The sequence below is a fragment of the Rattus rattus genome, chromosome 17 (genome assembly GCF_011064425.1).
Source record: "Rattus rattus isolate New Zealand chromosome 17, Rrattus_CSIRO_v1, whole genome shotgun sequence".
Taxonomy (NCBI): domain Eukaryota; kingdom Metazoa; phylum Chordata; class Mammalia; order Rodentia; family Muridae; genus Rattus; species Rattus rattus.
Genome location: NC_046170.1, coordinates 27,032,045 through 27,058,238, shown reverse-complemented (window position 1 = coordinate 27,058,238; position 26,194 = coordinate 27,032,045). Strand labels below are relative to the sequence as shown.

The window sequence follows — 26,194 nt, the reverse complement described above, 5'->3', positions numbered from 1 at the left end:
GACACGCAGAAAAAAAATTTAGGAACAACACTTGAGTTGTCACTAGACTGAAACATGGAAGACACAAAGTGGCTGCAAACCTGCTTTGTTAACACCTTACATGCCAACCTTCATTTTCTACATTTCTTATTATAACACTACTGTAAAGTTTAAAACTTTACAAACAGATTTAGTTTTAATCAGTATCAACCCACTATTTAAAAACAAAAACAAAAAACAAAAAAACAAAAAGGGAAGGAAGGAAGAAAGAAAGACAAAAATAAGACTTATGAAGAAGTCTGAAAACGAGACCGACCTAGACCCTGGGTGGGATTGGATGGGTCAAGTGTCTCTGGCACTATTTGTCTTCACTATTGACAGACACTGTCACACAACCCACCACACGATGCCTGTCTCTGAATGGCGAAGCTAGAATGCAAGTTAAGTGCATTAATAGAAAACAACTGCATCCCAGCATATAAAGTAAGCAACCCAGATTACTTTACAAAACCAAAACCAAAAACTGTAGGATTGATCAATTTGCATGTTTAAAACACGTTCAATTTCCCCATCTACTTTTCCCACCCAAATAAGTTTACATGCTACAATAATCAATGTAAGATAAACTTTAAAAATTCAATTAACATCAGATAAATGCATGTAAGAAAACTTTTTACTCAAAACATTGGTTAACTCATATTCACCAATTTATTTTACTGTTTATAAATGCAATCTAATCCATAAGCCAGAATACCCTCTTTTATGTGTTTGTTGTATGGCTGTGCCTTTACCCACACAGAAAGACAGAGGAGACAGATTCTGAACAACTCTAAACAAAGCACAAACAGCCACCCTAACATCCCTATCTTTAATTTCTTTGTCACATCAATGGCCACCTATTTCCTTATCCCAGTCTGGACTACAAAGTGAGTTCTAGGCCAGCCTGATAGAGTGTGGAAGGGTCTTAACAAAACTGGAATTCAGAGTTCAAGAGACAAAGACCTCTGTTAGGACAAGGCTAGCCTAAGAGCCATAGTAAGACCCTAACTCAAAAATTAATGCTGAAGGGACTGGAGGGATGGCTCAGCGGTTAAGAGCACTTCCACAGGTCCTGAGTTCAACCCCCAGCAACCACATGGTGGCTCACAGCCATCCTTAATGGGATCCGATGCCCTCTTCTGCTGTGTCTGAAGACAGCTAGAGTATACTCATATACATAAAGTAAATAGTTAAAAAAATGCTAAAACAAAGATTGCCAGTTCTGTGAATAAAACATAGTTTAAAGACATTTCTTAACTGTTCAGTCAACTTTGCAAAACTATCATATTTTTTTAAAAGAGAGAGGTATCTTATTGTAGCCTAGGCTAGCCTCAAAGTCATTGTGTACCAAGGGTGACCTAAAATTTCTAATCCACTGACCTCCACCTCCAAAATTGTAGGATTAAAGGACGCCACTATGCCCAGTTTATGTGGTTCAGGAGATTAAACCAGGGCCTTAAACATACTAAATAAGCCCTCTACTGAACTAAAATATAAAATAGCCTTAAAATAAATTTGAGTTGTTATCAGTAAATATTTGCACTTAGTATATATAATCTGTTCATGTATCTATATAAGGCTGAGTAAAAAAAAATTCTCTTCAGTCTATCATGGATGTGAGTGAAAAAAGCTTAAGAAACTCTGTCCTACCATACATCAAGGAGTAAAAGAACCTCATCAAGAAAGATAAAAGGTAATTGGAGCTAGAAGGATTGAGATGTAATTACAATCAATGATATACACACTGTTCAGTACAATTCTAACATTTTTCCCACCTCCTTCCTAATTCTTTTGTTCTTTATTTTTGGTACTAAATATTGATCTCAGATCCATGTGTACATTAGGTATAACTGGACCACTGAGTTACATGTCAACTTTTGTTTTTATTGTTTAACAGTCTTACATGTAAGCTGGGCTTGAATTTGAGATTCTCCTATCTCTTCCTCCCAATTACAGGTTTATGCCAGGATGTTAGATGGCTAATTAAACAAATTCTTTTTTTTTCTCCCTGAGACAGAATTTCTCCATGTTGACCAGGCTGGACTCAAACTCAGAGATCCATAAAGATATGCCTCACCACTGCCCAAATTCCTATGGTTTTAATTTAGATGACTAATTGGTCTAAAGTAATTTAAAGCATAGCTGTTCTTCTGTTACAGACCTTTAATTTTCTATTGTCCGGTCCTATAGTATAGGTAACACTCACTCAACAGGTTGTTTCAATGTAGAAAATATGTGTTAGCTACTTGAAATTTATCAAGTGCCACAGTATAGAATTCAAATCATTATCTAGTAAGGTTCTTTCAAAAGAAGTTTATATTGTAAATGTTATATAAAGTTACAAACCTAAATCACACACACTGGCCCTTTCCATGACACTGCCTAAAACTCTGCTTCCTCAACAGCTCCCCACCTATGCTGAGGAAGACAGAGTGGCTGGGGGTGTGATGGATGCTAGCATTGCTTCATCAGAGGAACTGATAAAGTTGTCCTCATCTACAAGATCATGATTTGTCAAAGCCTTTAAAGCCTAAGACAAGAGCCAACGCCCACCTCTGTGCTAACATACAACTGAGATGAACCTAGGTATGCCAAGTTGGTGGAGGCCCTTTATGCTTAGAACCAAATAAACCTGATTAAGGTTGATGTCAAGAAACCTGGGAAATGGGTAGGCCTCTGCAAAACTGACCAGGAGTAAGAACCCATAAAGTGGCTGGTTGAGGTTGTTGCAGGGCTTAGGAATTTCCCAAGCCAAGGATGTCAAAGAGAATTTCAAATATAAAAAACAAACAAATAAAAAACCTTTGGCCTCTGTTAAGGACTGTATTTGTCTGATGTACTGGGAGGAAGTACATTCACTAGTGTGGGAGTGTATAGAGAACAGCCATTGACATAGGATTAGCTTCCTCAATCACTTCACTTTTTTTTTTTTTTTTTTTTTTTTTTTTTTTTAAAAAAAAAAAAAAAAAAGAACCTGAAACTTGCTGGTTTTGACTCCATTGGCTAGACATGGAGCCTCTGAGAAATCCACCTGTCTTTGCACACCCCAGGGCCAGGGCTACAGAAATGTACCACTGCACCACAGGTTCTGCAAATCTGAATTCAGGTCTTCAAGCACTTTACCATCTCCCCGGGTCTCAAGAGATTCTACTGTACATGTTTTATGGGTGTAGCCACCCATACATGTTTTAAAAAGCTGCTTTAGGTATGACTGTACTGAGGCTATATTGATTCTAAAAAAGACAAACTTGTAATTCCAGAACTTGAGAGGCAGATGCAGGAAGATCTGGCCAAGGTAGGCTTGTCTATGTAGAGAATTTAAAGCCCACCTGGGCTCCATATATAAGATCCTGGACATACAAATGCAAAATAAATACTAACTTAATTATACAAAGTAAAATACCAATTTTATAAAAACAAAGAACTGTATTCTTTGTTTCTTCCATTGAACTATAAAACCTACAGTTTAATCTATTCTTTGGTATCTTTTTGTTGTTATTTTGGGTTTTTTGTGAGACAAAGACACTCTTAAGTAACCCAAGGCTGTCCTCAAACTAGCAGTCATCCTTGCAGGCAGACACAGATTCTATAGATTTTTAACTCAAATTCTTGAGCTAAACAATGAATTATTCACTGGATATATGGCACATACCTACTTTAATCCAGTACCCTACAGGCAAAGGCAGGAGGAGCCTCTGGAGTTTGAAGACAATCTATCCCAAAAGTAAACTATGAGATATAATGCCAATTAAATATCCTCAAATGAAAAGACAAGTTAATTTGATTTTTTGGGGGGAGGAGCAGGGTCTCATGTAGCTAATGCTGGCTTCAAATTCACTGTGTAGCAGAGGATGACCCTGAACTGAACTACTAATCTTCTCCTGACTTCTCACATGCTGGTATTGTAAGTATACTACCTGGTTTCTCAAATAGATGAATACTGATCTCCATGTAAATTTATTACTGTAAACAAGTAAATCTCAGGATTAAAAACTCTAAACGTATAACTAAAATATTTGATTGCTTTAACTTTTATTTCTCTTGGTCAACTCCTTATTTTGCTAATACTATTAATTCATTGACATGTTTTTGATTTTTTAAGAAAATGGCCTCTGTCACAGCTATTTACAGAGCCTGGAACACTGTTTAGAAAGTTTTTATTTCTGAATCTATCGTTCATTGACATACTGAACTTCAAATTCTTAACTTTTTTCCCAAGAGAATTCTTAAAAAAATATGCAGGTGGACAAATTTCAAGCTAATGAAAGGCTCTGACCTTGTCTTCATACACAAGAGAACCTGCCTCCTGCCCTCATCTTTCTCTATCCTAATCTTGGGACTCACAGAGCAGAAAGAGTATGTAAAGGTGTAATAGTACAAAACCCAAATCCTAACAATTTAAAGGGGCTGAGCAGCATCCTTTTACGCAGGATTCTGGATTCTGGATCAGCAGCATCACATTTATTTATGTCCTCAGTAATGTGCGAGGCAAGGAGAAGAAAAACTACATTGGTGAATTTGAGAAACACATTTTTAATAATTAAATAACAATGTCATGAACATACATATTCCCAGTCTCTAAATTGTTTTTTAAAAAATTTAAACTGATTTAAAATGTGTGACACAAACCTTTATGGCAGAACTAGAAGTCTGTTCCCACCAGGCCCTCATACCTGATGGCAGCCAATCCAGCTCCTTCAAAACTCTGAAGAATTAACTATAGCAAAAGTCATCATTTTTATGCATTTCACATGTAAACAGCAAATGCTACAGATTTTTGTTTTTAAAAACATCAGATATTTAAATTAATGTGGATTTCCCTAGCTATATAGCTTTTGGCCAGAAGCCAAACACGGTAGAATACTCCCAGCTTTCTTTTTGATAGTTGTATCACCAAGGCTATCACTCTGATAAATCAAAACGTGACTCCAATGATACATACTGATGCCCCTACACTGTTACTCTAATTTAAACTTTTATCTGTAACAGTATATAGTAAAGGAGTCTTCTCTATTAATAAGACATTAGAAAATAGAATAAACTATGTTGGCTACTTAAAAAGTAGATATGTAAATTAAAAGATTATTAATTATTAGGGTCACAGAAACTTTCTGTGAGAAGGAAACTTTAAAAGTTGCCTTTTCACTCTCCACTATTTTTATAATGTTAATGCTATCAAGACAATAATAATAATAATCTGGGATGCAGATGTGTCTTGGTGGTAGAGCACCTGCCTATCATGTGTGAGGTCTTGAATTAAATCCTCAGAGCCACAAATGTAAATACATTTATGAACATATATAGATAGCTTTAGAGCATTTCCTTTGGTCAAATTTTCTATTTTCATGTTTCAACTCATAGCTTTTAATCTAATTTACCTGTAAAGACTTTCTCAACTATACAGGAAGAGCAAAAATTTTCATTAGTGTCCCCAAATCAAAGACTTTAAATATTTATACATAAGAATTTCTGAAACATGTGGTATTATTTTAAGGAAAGTGTTCTTTTTCTAAACTTTGCTATTTTTTTTTCAGCTTTTAAAAGGAACTGGATCTACTGTAAACAAATGTTAAAAAAAAGCACAGAAGAAACAGACTTGTAGTTCTATGCAGATTCAACATGTCCTTACAGAAACAATCTCAAGACATAAAAGGAATCAGTTAGTCAATTTCTACATGTGGATTTAAAGTGAAACAACACTTTTTAAAAATATTTTCTATTTTATATGATTAAGTCTTTAAAAACTAGGCTTAAAGCTCCAAATTTCACAAAAATATTCAGAGCCACTTTAGAATCTGGTAGATATGAGGTGAACCAGATCATCTTATCAATTTGATTACTAAAAAGATCACTAATTCACAGTTAAATCCACAGATGCTGTTAGAAAATATCTGGCCACACATGAACAGTGAGGAGGGCCAATATTCTTTGCCATGTTTAAAGTTTTCCTGTCCTCGAGCAAGAAGGCTTCATACTGCACTCTTTAACATGTAATTGGTATATAATGTATATAAGATTAATGTATATAAGAAATTAAATACCTGCAACTAGAACACAGTACCAATACTGTCATTTAGACTACAGCCTTCTCTTTTTCCCTAGTTTTTTTTTTTTTTTTTTGGTTCTTTTTTTCGGAGCTGGGGACCGAACCCAGGGCCTTGCGCTTCCTAGGCAAGCGCTCTGCCACTGAGCCAAATCCCCAGCCCCCAGCCTTCTCTTTTTATTTCTCTTGGTGAAATTAAAAGAACTTACTGGAAATGATGTTTTGATGGACTTTAAATACCATTTTAAAAAATGATCAGTATCATGGGGCAAGAAACCTTTACAGGATAGATAAAACTTCAGAAAAGTAGATATAATGTATTCATTTTTCTAAAGCAAATACATTTAGTAACTTATAATCCCAACTTTAAAAAAAAGTACTATAGTTGGGCAAGCTATTATTGTGGGAAGCATTCATACTAAATTATTACTAATCAAGACTTTTTAAAATTAGTTTGTTAATTTTTTATTCTAATCAAAGTAAAAGTTTAAACCAACTTAATGTGTTTACAAAGTGTATGATTTGAGAGCTGAGTAAAAATAAACTTAATAAATTTCAAACATTATTTTTAATATGTTTCATTGTTATAAGAGACTATAATAGAATGTATTTCATAAAGATTATATTCAACTTGGTCACTATTTTTCAGGAATTTAAAATAAGTATCAGGCTATATATATGTGTGTGTGTGTGTGTGTGTGTGTGTGTGTACATATATATACACCCACACATACACATATATACACATACACACATATACACACACATATATATACACACACACACATATCTGTGTGTGTGTGTATATATATGGTTGTGTATATATGTATATATATCACATCACTATGTAGCTCTGACTGTGCCAGATTTTTTTTTTTTTTTTTAATTCTTTTTTTTGGAGCTGGGGACCGAACCCAGGGCCTTGCGCTTCCTAGGCAAGCACTCTACCACTGAGCCAAATCCCCAACCCCCAGATTTTTTTTTAATTGTAGGAGAAAGGTTATAGCTACATGCTATAAAGAGAAAGGAGACTTAAGAACTTGAGTCCTTTTTTTAGATCATGTGACATTTTTCCCTCTGGGCAAGTCTTTAAAAATATTTGTTAAGGGCTGGTGAAAATAGCAGTTAAGAGCACTGACTACTCTTCTTGACGTCCTGAGTTCAATTCCCAGCAACCACATGGTGGCTCATAACCATCTGTAATGGGATCTGATGTCGTCTTTTGGTGTGTCTGAAGACAGTGACCGTGTACTCATATACATAAAATAAGTAAATAATTCTTTTAAAAATTGTTAAATAAAAGGTCAAATATAATTTTCTAGCCATAGCTTGGTATTTATTATCTTTTTTTATGTGCACTCAACAAGGTCACTTTAAACTGGGTCCCATATTTGAACACAAGGTCCACTTTAGGTGATAGCATTTACAAATGGACCAAAATGTAAGATGTGTATGTGTGTATGCATGTATATATATTTTTAAAAAAACACTGAAAACCTTTCAATGTAAAGGGTAAAATCTTTAAACCCTCAAATCATACTCCTTTTGATATGAACTTTGCCAAGACTGTTCATGTTGGCCAGAGAGTTCCCTAGTTTTCATTAATAAGTAAAATGAAATGCATACCGGCAGCAACTACAGCTGGAGGAGGCGAGCCTGCCTCGCCACCGCTTGTCTGACTCATTGATGCTGCAGATGTTTCTCTAGGTGGAGGTAACTGTAACTCCTTTGGGAGAAGATCATAGACAGATTCTGTAGGGAGGAAGAAAAAATTTTGGAAGAAAGTCAGTCAATAACATGTTCAAGAAATGAATATGTTTCCTCTTTTGAGAATTGTATTTTCACAAAAATAACTGCATCATGAAGGCTGTAAATACTTATTAGCAAGTATTTGTTCTTTTATTATATAATCTTTTTAAAAAATTAATTTATTGTTTCTTCTATTACACCCTGGCCACCGTTTCCCCAACCCTGCCTCCCCTATCTGCTCCCTCATCTCCTCCATCGGAGGTCTGTGCAGGAGCTCTAACACTAGAGGGCGCCAAACACCACTGTTCTGGCTTGCTGGCTGCCACCTCAGTACTGTCACACACAGGGACACCAAAGCTCAGCCCACAAAGTGCTTCTTCTCCTTGCCTACTTAAGATTTCTATCAAGGTAAAAACAAAAGGTCCCCCCAGTGTGATGACTGGAACCAGGGCACAAGGAAAGAAAATCAGCAGAACAGGGAGCATATTCAGAAGACTAAGAATTTGCTGTAATGGCCCAGACCAACTGGAAAGAAGGAATGAAATCAGCGTTTTCAGATACTGAAAATAATGTTTCTAGTTACAAACGCAACAATGTCAAAATGAGCTGGCTGGCTTGTTTGCTTGATCCTGTTCTACAAATTCTAATTGATCCACTTTTGTTACTGATTATTTCTGGGTCAATTCAGTTCTTTTTTCTTCAATGCTGCTGTGAAGAGGTTGAAGAACTTTCACCACAGTGCATATCAAGCTCAAAATAGAAATCCTACCCTGGGGCATACACAGTAAGAGGGGAAGAAAAACTGTGATTTTGTTTGTTTGTTGAGACAGTATTGCTCTACATAGCCTGGAACTCACGATATAGACCATGGTGACTTTGAACTCACAGAGATCCACCTGCCTATGTGCTGGGATCAAAGGCATGGACCACCATGCCTGGTTGAAACTGTGGTTTGTAAAATGAGGGGTGTGTGTGTGTGTGTGTGTGTGTGTGTGTGTGTGTGTGTATACTTGTGAGCAAGCATAAGTGTGTACCATGTACCATGTGCATACAAGAGCCCACCAAAGTGAGAAGAGAGCATTGGAGTCCCTGGAACTAGAGTTACAGATGGTTATGAGCCACCTTGCGGGTATTGTGACCTGAACTCAGGTCCCTGCAAGGAGAACATCTGTAATTTACAAGTGCACTTCCCCTTCCTAGGTAGAAGAACATCTGTAATTTACAAGTGCACTTCTCCTCCTATGTAGGCATTCTGTGCCTACAGCTTTAGTTGGTTATCACTCATTCCAGAAAAAGACAAGCCTCCAAGCCCTATGTTCCCTCCTCTCTAGTTGAGTTTAGAAAGACAAACCACAGGTGGATAACAACAGATTAGCCAGGCAGTACTGGTAGCTGCGGGATGCACACTTTAAGCCCAGCACTTGGGAGGCAGAGGCAGGTGGATCTCTGAGTACAAGGCCAGCTTGGTCTACAGAGTAAGTTCCAAGACAGCCAGGGCCACACAGAGAGACCCTGTCTAGAAAAATAAATAAATAAATAAATAAATAAATAAGTGATGAGATAAGGGGCAATGGTGATAAAATCTAGGACATTAGAGTTTTCCTCATAAGAAACACGGAGATAGGACAAAGGAACAAAAAACAAACAAACAAAAAACCCAAACTGGATCAGTCAGACTCATTTGTGCTCTTTTCAGGAGATCATATTGAATACACACAATAAAGGTTGTATGTGAGGATGGAGCACAGATCACAGAACAGATCTGTTCTTAAGAACTAGGCTTATTAGTCTCCACTTCCCCTTTACTGACCTCAGGAATTCAACTGCTTTGGGGTTAGACTAAACTCCAAAATTGTGAGAGAGTTCATTTCCTCTGTAACTTTTCTCAAGAATCTCTGATTTACTTTCAGGTAATCAAGTTGAACAGAACTAATATTAATTTATGTCTATGAAGAAATGAAAAGGGGGGAGCACAGTTTCTGTGAAGTATTTCTGACCAGAAGGGCATGCACACATACTTGCACACACACAGCATTTTTGTTTAATTGTAAAGCAAGCAACTAAATAAAAACACTGTGGTAGAAAGGATGAAAAAGGGAGGTCTCTGTGAGTTAAGTGTCATCCTGGTCTGTATACTAGGGCTACAAAGTGAGAATCTGTCTTGAAACAGGGTCTCTCTGTTGTGTATGTAGTTCTTGCTATCCTAGAACTGGCTATATAGACCACTATGGCCTTGACCTCATCGAAATCCATCTGCCCCTGCCTCCTGAGTGCACACTACTGTGTCACGAAAGATGACACTTTGGGTTGAGAACACTTTTAAAATCTGACTAAGATGCCTCCATGGGTAAGAGCACTGCTGTTCTTACAGAGGACCAGGGTTCAATTTCCAGTACCCCATGGCAGCTCACAACAGCCTGTAACTCCAGTTCCAGAGGACCCAATGCTCTCTTCTGGCTTCTTCAGGAACCAGGACACATGTGTACAGACATACATGCAGTCAAAAACCCATACACATAAAAAATTTAATGTATTTTAAAAATGTAGCAAAGCAAAGTCAGGCAGTGGTGGCACATGCCTTTAATCCCAGCACTCAGGAAGCAGAGGCAGACAGATCCTGACTTCGAGGCTAGCCTGGTCTACAAGGCTAGTCTAAGACAGCCAAGGCTACACAGAGACCCTGGCTTGAAACAAACTAACAAAAAAAGAACACCCCTCCCCAAAAGCAATAAAGCATGAATTAATGCCCCAAGCAGGTACTACTATAGGAATAATACAAGTTCTCACAGTAGAAGTTGATTATCAGGTATGGACACTGCCATGACACCTGAAATGCCTAATCATCAGGTATAGACACCACACTGAAAAAAACCTACTTATAAACACTTTCATTTTGTTTAAGTATGAAAACAAAATCACATCTGCCATCCTTGTAAATATGAAACTACCTACCATTAAGCAAAGAAGTTTCCTTAACATGTCCCCCTTAAAAATGCTTAGAAAATATGTCTTACTCTTCCCCTCCTCCGCTCACTGCCTCAGTAAGCAGGTGAAGCTCCAAGCTAAAGTTTCCTATCAGACATTCTATGACAAAGTCCTAACAGCTCCAGTGTGCCAACAGTTAGTTCTACACTAAAGAGTTAGCATTCATTTTGTCTAAAAACAAGAAACACTTCACCCTTGACAGTCATCATATTTGGCATCTCCACTGGAAAAAATGTACTGGCTGCAGGTTCACTGGATATTTTGTTTCTTGAAGATTATAGAGTCCAAGAATAACTGGTAGGTGAACTCTGTTTTAACAAATTATTCTCAGTTTTAAGTATAAGGCAATTTACTAATTTGCTATCAAATATGTATTTATTCATATTATTTTTCCAGATTATATTGTTTTCTCCAAACATACTAGTGTTATATTTAGGTAATATAAGATAGTTTACTTTATCCAATTGCGTGGGCGGAGTTAGAAAACTGAAGAGTTCCATAGACATTACCCTGCTTTTTAATTATCTGTTATCTTAGGATGGGGATGCAGCTCAGTTAGTAGAGCAATCGCCTAGGGTACAGTCGATCTCCAAGGCAGTATAAACCTGGCTTGGTGACACGGTAATTCCAGCACTCTGCAAGTAGAAGCAGGGGACTCAGGAGTACTAAGCCAGCCTGGACTAGAACAACAACAAAAACAAAAAGAAACCCACCTACACTTTAAACCTGCTCTTATTTTGTGTGTTTTACTAAGTGGTGGTGAGGGAGAAGTTGTATGTGTTCACATGTGTCTATGAACCTGTGGAGGCAGAGGTAATGTTGGGTGTCTTCTTCATTTGCTCTCCATCTTTTTATTTATCACATCTATTTATTTTGTATGTTTGTGTGGACACATCTTGATGAGTGTGTGAAAGTCAGAGGACAATTTCTGTGAGTCAGTTATCTCCTCTTCCTTGTGGGTTCTGAGGATTAAGCTCAGGCTATCAGGCTTGGTGTTTCTAGGCCGAGTCATCTAGTTGGATCCTTCATCTTTCACTCGTCTAACATGGAGCTCACTGATTCCTATTCCACTAGGCTGGTTAGAAGTGAGTCCCAGGAGTCTACCTTCTCTGCCTGCGGCGTACTACTAGGATTACAGGTACATGCTATCACACCTAGCTTTTTATGTTGGAGATCAAGCTTATGTCTTTATGCTTGTGTGGAAAGCACTTTACCAATCACAAGTCACCAGGCCCCTTTTTATTATTATTTTTTAATTTAAGTTTATACCAAAAGAAACAAAACTCTTAATTAATGGAGTCATAAAATGACTTATGAAACATTTCAGGCTTAGTTATAATTTCTAAAAATTTTGCATAGATACTTTTGTAAGGTTATTCAAAGTATGAACTGCACATGGAAGCACATGCCTATAATCCCAGCATTCAGCCTGCTGAGGCAGGAAATCAAGGATGCTAAGTCAGGACTGCTATATGGCAAGACTTTGCCTCAGAAAAGAACAACCCTGCCCCTCAAAAAACAATAAAGCCAAAGTAGAGTGACATAGAGTCCAGAAAAGGGTCAGATGACCCAGAAAAAGATATCAGAAACTTAGCAGGGAGAGGAAGGTATCTAGGGGAGAGAGATCCCAGCAGTTTAAACGCCTAAGACAGAAGAAGAAAGCACCAGGGAAAAGAGAGATATCCGGGTACAGGCAATGTCTGTGTAAGAGGACAGCATGTGTAGTGGGGGTGGGTTAAGAACCCAAGCAGAATGAATCTTTATAGATGATGCAAATGATGGACTCCAATATCTACTGGGAATTGACATAGTGGGCCCAGGTGGTAAAGCAAATGCCTAAGCAGCATGAGAAGGATATATATGGGATTGAGTGTGAAAAGCCCAGCATGGATATCAGAGAGAGAACAGCATTAGGAAGTATGAATGTTGGGGTACCTTACATACAGCACCAGAGCCTAAACAGTAATAAAATTGCTCAAATATTGAGAGCTATGAAGATTGCGCCCATGTGAGAGCAGTGAAATGTAGCACGGAGAGTTATAATACATGCAATTATAGAAGCATTTATCAAAGACTATAGATCCTGAGAAGAATGAGGAGGGCATCTGTGTAAGAAGCACAGCACATGTGGGATTATCAGAGATCGGCTATATGCCTAATAGGACTGTCCAAAGTGAGAAATAAGAATAAAAGTAAGGTTTAATGGCACCCACAGGTGAGCAGGAGGTTTGCTCTGAGTTTTAAGAGCCTCTATATTAGAGGACACAGTGTTCAAGCTGGGTAATTAATGTGTTAGAAGGGGGAAGACTAATAACATGAAGAGTGACCAAGTAAGCAAACTATTAAGATCAAAGGGAGCCAACCTAAGCTACATGATGAGGGAAAACCAGTTTCAAAGCAAATTAATGAATCAAAGGAAGCAAATTTAAATGTCTCCAAATTTGAACATCTGGCCTTAAAAAATAATACAGGCCAGAGAGATAACTCACTTGGTAAAGTGCTTGATGCACTTGGGTATCTAGCACTCACAGAAAAAGTCAGATGTAGTGGCATACAACTGTAATCTCAGCTCTGGAAAGGCAGAGAAGGTGGATCCATTGCAGCTTACTGACCAGATAGCCTAACAGAATCAGCACCTTAGGTGCTGCTGAGAAAGCTTGTCTCAAGAGACAAGACAGACAGCTAGCTCCTGAGGATGACCCTGAAGGTTGACCTCTGTCCTCCGCTCCCACATATACAAATATGCCCACAAAAAGCCCTTACATTGTTCTTTCATTCCTTTGTCACAATACCTGCCTAAAATCAAATCCTATAAAATCAAATACTTTGGTTGAAAAATGTATCAATGTTTTAGCTTAAGAAAAAAAGTGGTGTTCACTTGCTGCTCTTGCAGACAACCTAGGTTCAGTTCCCTGTGACCACCATCAGGAAGCTTTTAGCCACCTATAACTCCAGTTCCACAGGATCAGATGCCATCTTCTGGCACTCATGGGCACCTGTATACCTTTGATGCAAATACATATATATCCAGATGCATATGCACCTATGTGGGTGCAACACACACACACACACTCGAACACACACATACACACAAAAATTAAATTAAAAAAATGAATTGGATTCCATATTCTGGCCTCTGCAGGTACCAGGTACCGCACATGGTACACAGACATTCAAGCAAAACATAACAATAAAAAATAGATTATTTCTTGATCAATTTCTTTGTTGCCAGCATTCTTAGGCTCAGCTTATCTCAAAATGTATTATTTCCTCCTTACTCCTATCTGTAATCTGATAGAATATAGCTTAAACATCATTAAACTAACTCCTATACTGAGTTGGGGCAGTCATAAAAAAAAAATCACGGGGTTGGGGATTTAGCTCAGTGGTAAAGCGCTTGCCTAGCAAGCGCAAGGCCCTGGGTTCAGTCCTCAGCTAAAAAAAAAAAAAAAAAAAAAAAAAATTGAAAAAAAATCACTTAGACAATTGCAGATTTTTTTAAAAAAAGAATTGTTTAAAATAATAAACCTGGCACATGAGTGGGAAGGTAGGAAGAACATGAGTCTGAAGTCAATCATGACTACAGAGGGAATTGGAGGCCAGGAACAAAAAGGAAGAATGGAAAGAAGGGAGGGGAGAAGGGAAGGAGGAGGCAATCATATAGCAGTAGGCAAAATAAGGAACTCAAGACACTAAAACCTTGCTTTGATTGCGCCTAACAACAGTGAAGATTGGGCTATTAAATTCTATAATTAGGTTGGCAATATAGCTATCCAGTAACATGTGAGTACTGATTAAATATTTGTTGAGTATTCACTTATGATGCCTATTCTTTCTTTTCCATTTTCACCTTTCCCTCCACTCATCAAGATACAACGATTTTCAATTCTTCATCCATGTATTCTTACCTTTGTAAATGTTCTGTTTTTCCTTGAAACATAGACCCCCCCCCCCATATCCCCTTTAAACCCATTCATGATCCTTCCAAGTGGCTCTTCCTGACCACCTCAATCTTTGACGGTCTCACTGTGTAGGCAAGGCTCACTTTTTAGAAAGAGGGAGGTGGCTCTTTGTGAGTTTGAGGCCACCCTGTTCTACATAGTAAGCTTCAGGAGAGCCAGGGCTACAGAGACTCTGTTTCATGACAAGTTAAATAATGATAATGAATATTGAGTATCACAGATAAAAAGTGTCAGAAAGAAGAATGTTGAGGACTTCCAAATGTGAAAATGCCTCAGCTCAAGTAAGAAAGAACCTGAAAGAATCCATTATTTGATGTGGAAAAAGGTACTTCCTGTTACTTTTACCAAAGAAGGGAAAGACTGAGACAGAAGAAGCCAAAGGCGGGGCTGAAGTCCAGGTGGAACAGAGGAAATAAGTGAAGGGTAAGGTGAAAAATAAACTACTATTCCATAACCTTTCCAAGGAGAAGACAAAGGATACTTGAGAAGACAAGGCTACAGATGAAAGGTTTGTTTTATTCTACTTGGTGAAAAAAGATTGCATATACTTTGTATCTACTTAAAGTTTGTACATACTTGAGGGTATAAAGAAAAGTAACAGATAATAAGAAAAAGCCTGAGATACCAGAGAGAAGAAGAAATTCATTTAAGAAAACACAATCAAGCTACCACTGTGGCATGTGATTGGAATCACAACTATTCAGGAAACCAAGCCACCCTTATTCTACTTACTAATGGTTCCAGTGGGTAAGAGTAGTGACAATGGCAATTTTACTAAATTAATAGTATACTTCTTAGTTATTCTGCTTTTATTATGAGCTATTTTTTGCTAATCTCTTACTGACAAGTTTGCAAATTTCTTTTTCTTTCTTTCTTGCTTTCTTCCTTTCTTTTTTTTTTTTTTTTTTTTGAAACAGAATCCTACTATGCATCCCAGGCTTACCTAAAAGAAAAAATAATCATGACATGGACCAAGCTGTCCTTGAACTTAGAGTGATCAAGCCTCTTGCATCTAACTCCTAAGCATTTGGAATTCCAGGCATGGCATCACACATGGTCATATAAAGTACTTTTATCATGGGTATGTGCATATAGGAAAAACATACCATGGAGGAAACAGCACTATCAGTGGTTTCGACCACCTGATGGGAACCCTGGATTTGGGACAATTGGAGACACTGCTGGATACCAGCATCATTCTAATAATTAAGTGGTAGGCAGCACTGTGTAACCTTATGCCAGTTACTCAAAAGATGAAGACTTATTTTAAATAATTAAAACAGTGGTGATACCTATCTGCCTTGAGGAGCTGTGAGAGCTAGCAGTGATGTAAAAGACACCCCAAACTATTACTATGCAGCTTCTAGAACAAATGGCAGCTGTAGTTCCTGCCCCTAAAGGGTATGCAATAAGTAGTTACTGAGATACTGTTTAGACATTCTCTTTTACTGTAAAACTAGTATCTTCTGTCCATTCCAAATGATTGTGATTTCATGTTAAAACACAGCTCACTATAGGTCCTAGATTTCCTAGCTAGACTTGCTAGCTAGCCAGTCAAAATGAATTGGTGAGTACCAGGTCCAGAAAGAAACTTCAAAAAAGAAGGTGGAAAGCTATAGACAATTAGTACCAGATGTGAATCTCAGGCTTGGCCAAGCACATCTTCACATACACACGTAAACTGCACCCACATGCATACAATTTACACAAAAATAAAATTAATTAAAAAAGGACTGTTCCTCTTGGCCTATTTGTCAAATGTTAATACCAAACAACTAGATTTTACATAAAAATACAGACTTTTGGCCTCTTTTGAAAAAAACCACAAGATCTGACCGAATCAAACATAGACAGCTGTCTGATCCCTTAAGAATGTTCAGGTGCAAAAAAAAAAAAAAAAAAAAAAAAGAATGTTCAGGTGCAAAAAGTACCACTCAGACAATCCCAATGAGTTGTATTACACAGTTAGTGCCCATTTTGCACCTGAGTTTTCAATCCTGCACCAGGGTTACAAGATTGAGGTATTTTTTGTGGAATAGGAGAAAGAAAGACAAAAGATCTCTTCCCTAAAGAAAGTTTTCAAGCTTAAAGACTAAGAGAATAAATGAGTGGTCTTAATTTTCTTGATTAAACACCTTTTGCCATAGGCAAAACTCAAAAGATACTGCCTATGATAGCCGTGGGCTGTAAGTGTTTCTATTATCTTTAACACAAGAACAAAATGCTTCCTGTTTTTTAAAAACTGAATAAACTTTCAGAGACTTATCAGGTTCTTGAGTTTGAAGATTTTAATGACGGCTTTTTATTTTAAGCTAAGTAAGTGTGGTTGCTCAGAGCTCAGAATTTGGGAAGCAGAGGCAGAAGGATCAGGAGTTCAAGGTAATCTCTGGGTGCACTGACAGTTTCATCCTAGGATATATGACACCCTGTTTCAAAAGTTAAAACAAAACCCTTTTTATACATAAGAACATTAAAATTTGGTACTCAAATTAGCTAGGTCTGGTGGCTCAGGTCTAAAATACCAGCTGCTAAGGAGCCCAAAGAGGAAGATAACAAATTCAGGACCTGTCTGGAAAACTTAGTAAGAGTCCATCAAAAAATAGAAGGGATAGGGCTATAGCTCAGTGGCTCAGTGGTAAAGAACTTGGTCTAACAGGTGCTAGGCCCGAGATTCAATACTTGGCACTGCTTCCCCCTGCCCCCAAATACATGTACACACATGTTCAAAGCATATGGTTAGCAGCATTATTTACAATAGCCAAAGGAAAGGAACTCAAATACCAACAAAACAAATGGTAAGGTTCATATGACTCAATTACTCAACTATAAAAAAGAATGAAATAATAAATCAACATTCTGAACTGAGGGTATAGATCCCACAGGAAAACCTGTCTAGCATTATGTTCAAGGCCTTGGGTTTAGTCCTCAGAATAAACAGACAAATTAATGAAGGTTCACTGGTAAGGGATCAGGAGAGTTTCCAGTATCAACTTCTGACATCCACACAACTGGCGCAGGTGTGTGCATGGTTACAGGGGTGTAGAGGGATGGCTCGGAGGTTAAGAGCACCAGATTACTCTTCCAGAGATTCGGAGTTAAATTCTTAGTGCCCACATGGACACTCATAACATCTATAACTGTAGTCCCATGGAATCCAATGCCTTCTTCTGATGTGTGCACAAAACACCCATACACATTAAACAAATATATACATCTTTTTAAAATGGGCTGGAGCAATGGGTCAATGGTCAAGGGCACTTACTTTTCTTTCAGAGGAGCAGAGTTTGGGTCCTACATGCACAGAGATACATGTACATATATACACACAGTATATGTACACGAAGTAAAAGGTTTTTAAAAAATTAAGTGTAAGAAACTTCCAAGGATTGGGAATTCTAACTTTTTAGCTAATTTTTTAGTGGTCTTTTTGTTTCTTTTGTTTTGTTTAGAGAAACAAAGCTGGAAAGGTGGGTTGGTGGTTAAGATCATTTGCTGCTTTTGGAAGGAACTTGGTTTGGATCCCAGGATCAACATGGCGGCTCACAAACATCAAAACTCCAAATCCAGGGAATCTGACACTCTTCTGACCTCTATAGGCACCATGCACATATATAAACATGAAGGCAAACATTCATATGCATAAAATAAGCACGTCTAAAAAATTAATTAACAGGAAAGATAGTTCCACAGTTAGAATAATGTATTGCTTTTCAGAGAACGTAGTTCAATTCCCAGCATTCACATCATTGCTCCACCCAACCCATGATTAAAAATAAATGAATAATTTTTTAAAGGAAAAATAAAATAAAAATAGCATTCTAAGTTTTCTGTTTGTCTTCACACATTCTATGCAAGGGAATGAACTCTATGCTGAACTACAACTGCAGCCCAGAGTCAGTTTCATATCTTCCTTCTAAAAACTTATTTAATCAGGAACATTTTCTTCTATCATTAAATATTCTTTGAATAAATGGTGTTCATTTAGTTTTGCTTGTGAAAGGGTTTGGTTACATATGTAGATGATGCTAGCCTTATGCTGGGATTACGGATAGATCATCATATCCAAAAAAATACATTGTTTGTAATAGTCACAATATTTAATCTATGGAGGTTTATTAAATAAAAGACAAGAGTGAAGAGTCCTCTTCCCTTAATCTAGAGAAATAATTCAACTATGCCATGAAGGATTTTAATTAGCTAAATAAAACATTATTATTGCTATTATTATTACTTTTACAGGTGTATGCATGAAGTGTGCACTGGTGGTACACAAGCTCACACTACACGTAAGGTCAGAGGACATCTCTATAGAGTCAGCTCTCCTTTCCCCTTTAGATGGGCCCCAGAGCTTATTACCAGGACTGCCCAGAAAATGTCTTTACCTGCTGAGCTATTTTGTGGGTCCAATAAAACTTTTAAAATCAGTTATTTTGTCTTAGTTATAAACATTCTCCCAATGAAATAGGTCTTAGGCTTTAAATGTTCTTTAAACTAGAAAATTTAAGTTTAGATTTATACAACTAAAAATACAGATGAACAATTTGAATTCAGATCTGTTCTAACTCCAAATCTTAAACATGAAACCATAATATATCAAAAAACGATCTAGGTGTGGTCTTATCTATTAACATACAATTTATCTGACTTATGTATGGTCTTCCCTAAATAAAGCTAAAAGCAAAAGTTAGCACCACACACTGGAAAGTACAACAGCAGAAGGAATGTAGGACACACAACAAAAGGTGTCCAGGAACAGTGATAATCATAGAAAAATCTTGCGTGATCAGCAGCATTACCTTTCACAGGAAACAACAGTGTTCATAGGGCAATTTGTAAATTATATTAAAAATGAATTAAGTCTCAAAGTGGGAGAAAAATCAGTGGTCAGAAGAGAACTGTAGATCACGGCTGTTACTCTCAAGATGTAGGAATAAGGCAAGAGAACTTCTGATTCTGAAGCCACCTTAGCCTACAGCGGGAATACTGTCAAAAAGGAGATGGATGGAAGAAAGGGATGGGGAGGCAGGCTGGCAATGCAGCTCAGTTGGGAGAGTGCTTGTTTAACGTGCATGAAGCCTGGTTCATTCCAAAAGAATATATAACTGAGGATAGTGGCCAACATAGTGAAGTTGTAAAGCACAAGGATCACGAACTCAAGGTCATGAGAATGTTGCAAAAAAGCAAAGCAAAACCGGAACCGGTCCCCATTACAGGAAAAGGGAAGGAGGTAGAGAAATGTGGGAAAGAAGGCAACAACTGAGGATACAATGAAATGAAGCTTGTGTCCTGAAGTACACTCCTTTACTCTGTCCATACTGCTTTTCATCCTGTTAATAATGCCCAATCCTGAAAAACTAAGCACTCATCTTCAACATTCCTAAATCCACAGCTTCAGGTTTTGATGCAGGAAATCAAAGATTACAGACTAGAACGTCTATGAACTCATAACCTTCCTCCAAGCAACCTAGAAGCCTTACATAAAAATGTATTCCTTGTCATCCTGTCATCTTTCCTAACGATTCCTCACAATGGTTCTTTGAAAGCCACTCCCATGTGTCTGTCACTCTTGGAAGTTCATTTTTCCATGGTCACGAATTCTCAAACTTCTTTATCCTCATCTCTATCTCTTTATCATCCATACATTGGTTGATCTAACTCACTATGTAGACCAGGCTAGCCTCAAACTCACAGAGATCCACCTGCCTCAGTGGGATTAAAGGTGAGCATATCCATGCATGACATTACCCGTCCCTTTAAATTCAAGAGAAGCACCAACTCTAAATCCCAAATCCTTGTTTTTGCCTTGGGTGCCAAAACTTTCTTATATTTGCTTATCTGTCTGCAGACACTAAGGGTTGAATTTAGCACCTTGTACATGCTAGGCAAGTATTCTATCACAAAGATATATTCCAAGATCTGTGTCTGTCTGTCTGTCTGACCGCACCCCCCCCGTGTGTGTGTGTGTGTGTGTGTGTGTGTGTGTGTGTGTGTGTGTGTGTGTGTGTGTTGTCCTTGCTAACTCTATCTATAGACCATGTGACTATTAAACTTGGGATTCTCATGCCTCTAACTCCAGCAGAGTCTGGATTAGAGCAATACTGTGCCACTAGCCCTGCCCTATCTTTTGTTATTCCTTTTATCAGCTCTATTGCCCCACCAAATACTATTGATCTCGAATTTTTCTACTTTCCCTCAGGAGCTTCTTGTCAGAACTCTTCATAAAGGCTTATTTAGCACAGGTAAGTTATCTGTCCTGTCTGCCTCTTGTTAACTAAGTGTAAACTCAGAACTTCATATATGCTGTGCAAGTTTTTACACTATATAGTGTGTTTGTGTGTGGAAGGGGAAGGAGAGAGGGGAGAAGAAGGGGGAGATTCAGTAAATAATCTTATAGGAAGTTACATTTTTTTCTTTTTCCTTTTCATTCATTCACTGATTCTTTGTTTTTCCCATTTTGTTTTTCAAGACATAGCTTCTCTATGTAGTCCTATAACTTGCTTTATAGACTAGGCTGGTCTTGAACTCAGAGATCCACCTGCCTCTGCTTCTACCATTCAGCTCTTTTCTTTTTTCTTTCTTTTCTTTCTTTCTTTTATTATATGTAAGTACAATGTAGCTGTCTTCACACATACCAGAAGAGGGCATCAGATCGCACTATAGATGGTTGTGAGCCACCATGTGGTTGTGGGATTTGAACTCAGGACCTCTGGAAGAGCAGTCAGTGCTCTTAACCACTGAGGCATGTCAGGATCTTACTATGTAGCTCTGGTTAGCCTAGAACTGGCTTTGCAGACCAGGCTGACCCCACTCACATTCACAGGGATCTTCCTGTCTCTGCCTCCAAAGTGCTGTGCCTAAAGGTGGTAAAGGTGTGTACTACCATTCCAGTCTAGATTTGTTTTAAAATATATTAAAGAAGGATATGTTTAAGAATACTTTTTTGAAAAAGTATGTACATGTAGATGGTAAAGAGACTTATAGAAAATCCAGTATTTGTTAATTCAATTTTTTAAATTAAAAAAAAAAACAAAAACCTGGGGCTGGAGAAACTACTCAGCTGTTAAGTCCACTTGCTGCTCTGCAAAGGACTAGAATTCAGTTCCCAGAACCCATGTTGGGTGGCTCACAACTGTCTATAATTCCAGCTGTAAAGGATCACTCTAAAGCTAGCACCCTCTTTTGGTCCCCATTGGCACTTGCACACACATATGAATATTCATTCACACAGACACATACACATCAATAACAAAGAAGTGTCCTTGGGGCTGGAAAGATAGTATGCACTGCTCTTCCAGAGGTCTGGAGTTTGGTTGCCAGCACCTATGTCAAGCCTATTATTCCAGTTCCAGAAGGATCTGTCTTCTCTGGCCTCTATAGACATATATATACATGTGCACATACCCACAGACAGACAAACATACACACATAAATAAAATTAAAAATTTTAAATTTTAACAAAACAACAAAAAGATAAAAATGCTGGGCATGGAAGCACAGCATTAGGGAGGCGGAGACTAGTAGACCTCTGAGTTCAAGGCCAGCCTGATCTACCTGGAAAGTTCCAGAACAGCCAGGACTACACAGAGAAACCCTGTCTCAAAAAAAAAAAAAAAAAACCAAAACCAAAACAAAACAAAACAAAAAACCCAAACCAGCCAACCAACCAAATAAATAAATCTTAAGAGGAAAAAAAAAGAGGTGTTAACTATATTTCCCCAAAATTAAATTTTTGAGCATCATTTTAATAGTCATTAAAAGACTTTAGACGTGGCTTGAGATTAAGACAATTTCCAACAATTTTTGAAATGTTTATAAACATAGTTTTACTATTTTGTACTATGTATTATGCCAAGGTAAATTCTCAGCATTAAAGATTACAAAATCAGGGGTTGGGGATTTAGCTCAGTGGTAGAGCGCTTGCCTAGTAACCGCAAGGCCCTGGGTTCGGTCCCCAGCTCCGGAAAAAAAAAAAAAAAAAGATTACAAAATCAAAATATCAATCAGCTATGAAAAACACTGAATGGGTTCTACACCCTGCGGTATCAAAATTCAGCCAAAATTTAACTCTTAGGTAAAGACAATAACATTCATCTCATTAGTATGCAAATTTGCTTTTGTCTTTAATAAACAGTAAAATTATAAGACATATACCAAATAGTTTTTAAAAGAAATCTAGGGGCTGGAGAGATGGCTCAGCGGTTAAGAGCACTGACTGCTCTTCCAGAGGTCCTGAGTTCAAATCCCAGCAACCACATGGTGGCTCACAACCATCTCTAATGGAATCTGATGCCCTCTTCTGGCCCGTCTGAAGACAGCTACAGTGTACTCATCTATAATAAATAAATAAATCTTTAAAAAAAAAGATAAATCTATTATTTATTATCAGTAAATGTTAGCTCTGTATATTGACTTCATATATGTATAAAGTCATGTAAAACTTTCTCAAGCCTACGAAGTTATAAGTAGAAAAGTTTAAGAAATCTTAATCTAAACAATCCTACTTGTTAATACAAAGTAACTTTCCTCAAATCAAAATCAACTAATTTGGCAGATACACTAGAAACCAAATTCCAGCTCCTGGCAGTTTCAACTAACAAGTGATAAATTTCTGTGAACTTGCTAAAGTAGTCAAGTACAAATAGGTTAATGAACAACTAGGAAGACTGAAGTAAATTCAGTACCCCATTAATTATAGCTAAAATCAGCATCTAGAAAGGAAAAAAATGGTTCTAATAAGGGACTAGGGAACAATAAAAATTTCTGACTTCAGTTTGATCTCCAGATGTCAAATAAAAGAAGGGAAGAACTGATTTCAAAACATTGTCATCTGACTTCCAAATGTGTGCCATGACACAGGTTCTTCCTGCCGTCATACACATAATAATAATGATAACAATAACAACAATAATGATTTTACTTTTCAGAGCATTTTTTGGTGACAAAATCTCATACAACTCCTGCTGCTCTTAAACTGACTATGTAATTGAGGTAAACCTTGAACTCCTGATTTTCCTGCCTCTGCTGGGAGTATAGGCATGAATCATGAAGGTTGGAAAGTATGTGTTCTTTCACTATACAAAACGTAATCTATATAAAGTGTTTTAACGATTGGAAAGATGGCTCAGTAATTAAGAGTACTTAATTGTTTTTCCAGAGGACCTGGGTTCAATTCCCAGCACCCTGGTGGCTTATAGTCATCTGTAACTCTAGTTCCAGAGGATCTGAAGCCTTCTTCTGGACTCTTGCAGGCACCATATATATACAGTATACAGTGCACAGACTCACATGCAGGCAAAACACCCATACATAGAATTTAAAGGTGCATTTTCTTCCAATAATGAACTTCTATCAGCTTACCTCTAATTCTACATACTAACCAGTTTTAGGATCAAACCAGTCTTGTATTCTCAGATTTACTGGTGGCATTACTAGAATACTGGATACTTTAGTGGTGGAAACAGGAGTATTCAAAAGTTTAAGGCCTGATTGGGTCACAGCGTGAGTTCTAGAAGAGCCTGGACAATCCACTAAGACTGTCTCAGGATAATAAGTGAAAGGAGAGGTGGCACATAGGTCAGGGCTAAGCACTCACAGTAGTTCCCAGGAGCTGTGCCTACAATACAGTGGTGAGTCAAGGTATCTATTTGGCCAAGGTCATTTCATTTCAGCTACCTCCTCAGGTAGTTTACTATAACATGGGAAGAGACAACTAGAACAGATCACGTTTAAAAGTTGATCAATAAAATTCCACTGCCCCAAGAACAGCTGCCTAGTCACATACTCAGGAATCAGGTGACTTCACCAGAAACTTCTCCCCACTGAAATTGTAAAATACAGGTGAGGGGCAGGTACAGGATAGGAGCCTTGTCATTGGAGGAGAAGGAAGGATGGGTGGGAGAGAAGTTTGAAGGAAGAGGAGGAGACTGGAACGGAAAGAAGGAGAGGAGAGGGAGGAGGAGAGAAGCTGTGGCAGGACAATGGAGGCAGACATAAAGATCTCGCTCTGTGTATTTACAGGTTATCAATGTTCCTAAGGGATGGATGGTACCAGGCTTTGTATGTTTAAGTGGGCAATTATATCTTATCAATTGGATCTAAAAAAATAACATTTGTCAGTTATTTCATGCATTCATATTTAGGAAGTACACATATACAATGTTCAAATTATATCAAAAATCTAGAATTAGTTTGGTTTGGGCAAAAATATAACTAGAAAAGTATTTATTGAACCTGGAATTGTCTCCCCCTCCCCTTTTTTTTTTTGTTGAATGGTCTCACTCAATAGCTGAGGTTCTCAGGGAACTCACTGTTAGGCCAGGCTGGCTTTCAACTTTAAATCCTAATCCTTCAGTCTCCTGAGCAGCTGTATTTCAAACCTATGCCACCAGATCTAGCCATTTATAAAGTTAAATTAAGGAGAAAATACAGTTAAATACACATGTAAAACTGCTCTCTACAGCACTGTTTATAAAAAGAACTGGAAACACCCTAAATGTAAATGTCATCAATGCAAGAGTGTTAAATAATGACTCAAACATATCATGATAGAATGCAGTCATTAGAAACACAGATTTGGACCACATCAAATCTCCACTCTGTAACATTCTGTTTAGTTAAGTGGGCTATAAACAGTGTAAAATTATTACAAAAAAACCCCTAGGGATGGAAAGATGACTCCCAGGTTAAGAGTACTTGAACCAAAAAAAAAAAAAAAAGAGTACTTGAACCATGTACAGCTCTACCAGAGAACCAACTTCAGTTCCCAATACCCTGGTTGGGTGTCTCATAACCATGTTAACTCCAGTCCTAGGGAATCTGAATTTCTCTACTGGACCCCAGTGACACCTGTACACACATTCACATATCTCCACCTCCCACACATACATGTAATTTGGGAGGCAGAGTCAGGAGAGTCACTAAAATTTCAAGTTCAACCTGGTCTACACAGTGAATTACAAGCCAGCCAGGACAATATGAGATCCTGTCTCGAAAATAAAACAAGAATCCTATTTATATAACACACACACACACACACACACACACACACACACACACACACAGAATATATTTTTTTCTTTTTTCTTTTTTTCGGAGCTGGGGACCGAACCCAGGGCCTTGCGCTTGCTAGGCAAGCGCTCTACCACTGAGCTAAATCCCCAACCCCCAAAGAATATATTTGAGAAGAGATTTTTTACCTTTTTCTTAGTATCTTCACATTGTCTAAAGGTTGTTTTGTTTTGTATTGAGACGGGGCTCTCAATATGTAACCCTTGCTGGCCTACAATTGCTTTATAGACAAGGCTAGCCTCAAACTCAGAGATCTGCCTGCCTCTGCCTCCCAAATGCTAGGATTAAAGGTATATGCTAGCATGCCCAGCACATCTAAAGATCTATAATAAATATCTTCCTTTTAGTAAAAAGTACAGTTAAGTTATAC

The 26,194-nt window shown here is 37.7% G+C and overlaps 1 protein-coding gene across 1 annotated transcript in view; it reads right to left on the bottom strand.

Annotated features, from left to right (window-relative positions):
• Positions 1 to 26,194, bottom strand: part of Nfat5 (nuclear factor of activated T cells 5) — an 81,187-nt gene that overhangs the window by 40,426 nt on the left and 14,567 nt on the right. The window contains exon 3 of the mRNA XM_032888079.1: positions 7,688 to 7,813. Within this exon, the coding sequence (XP_032743970.1) occupies positions 7,688 to 7,813 (126 nt within the window). The remainder of the gene's footprint in view (positions 1 to 7,687; positions 7,814 to 26,194) is intronic.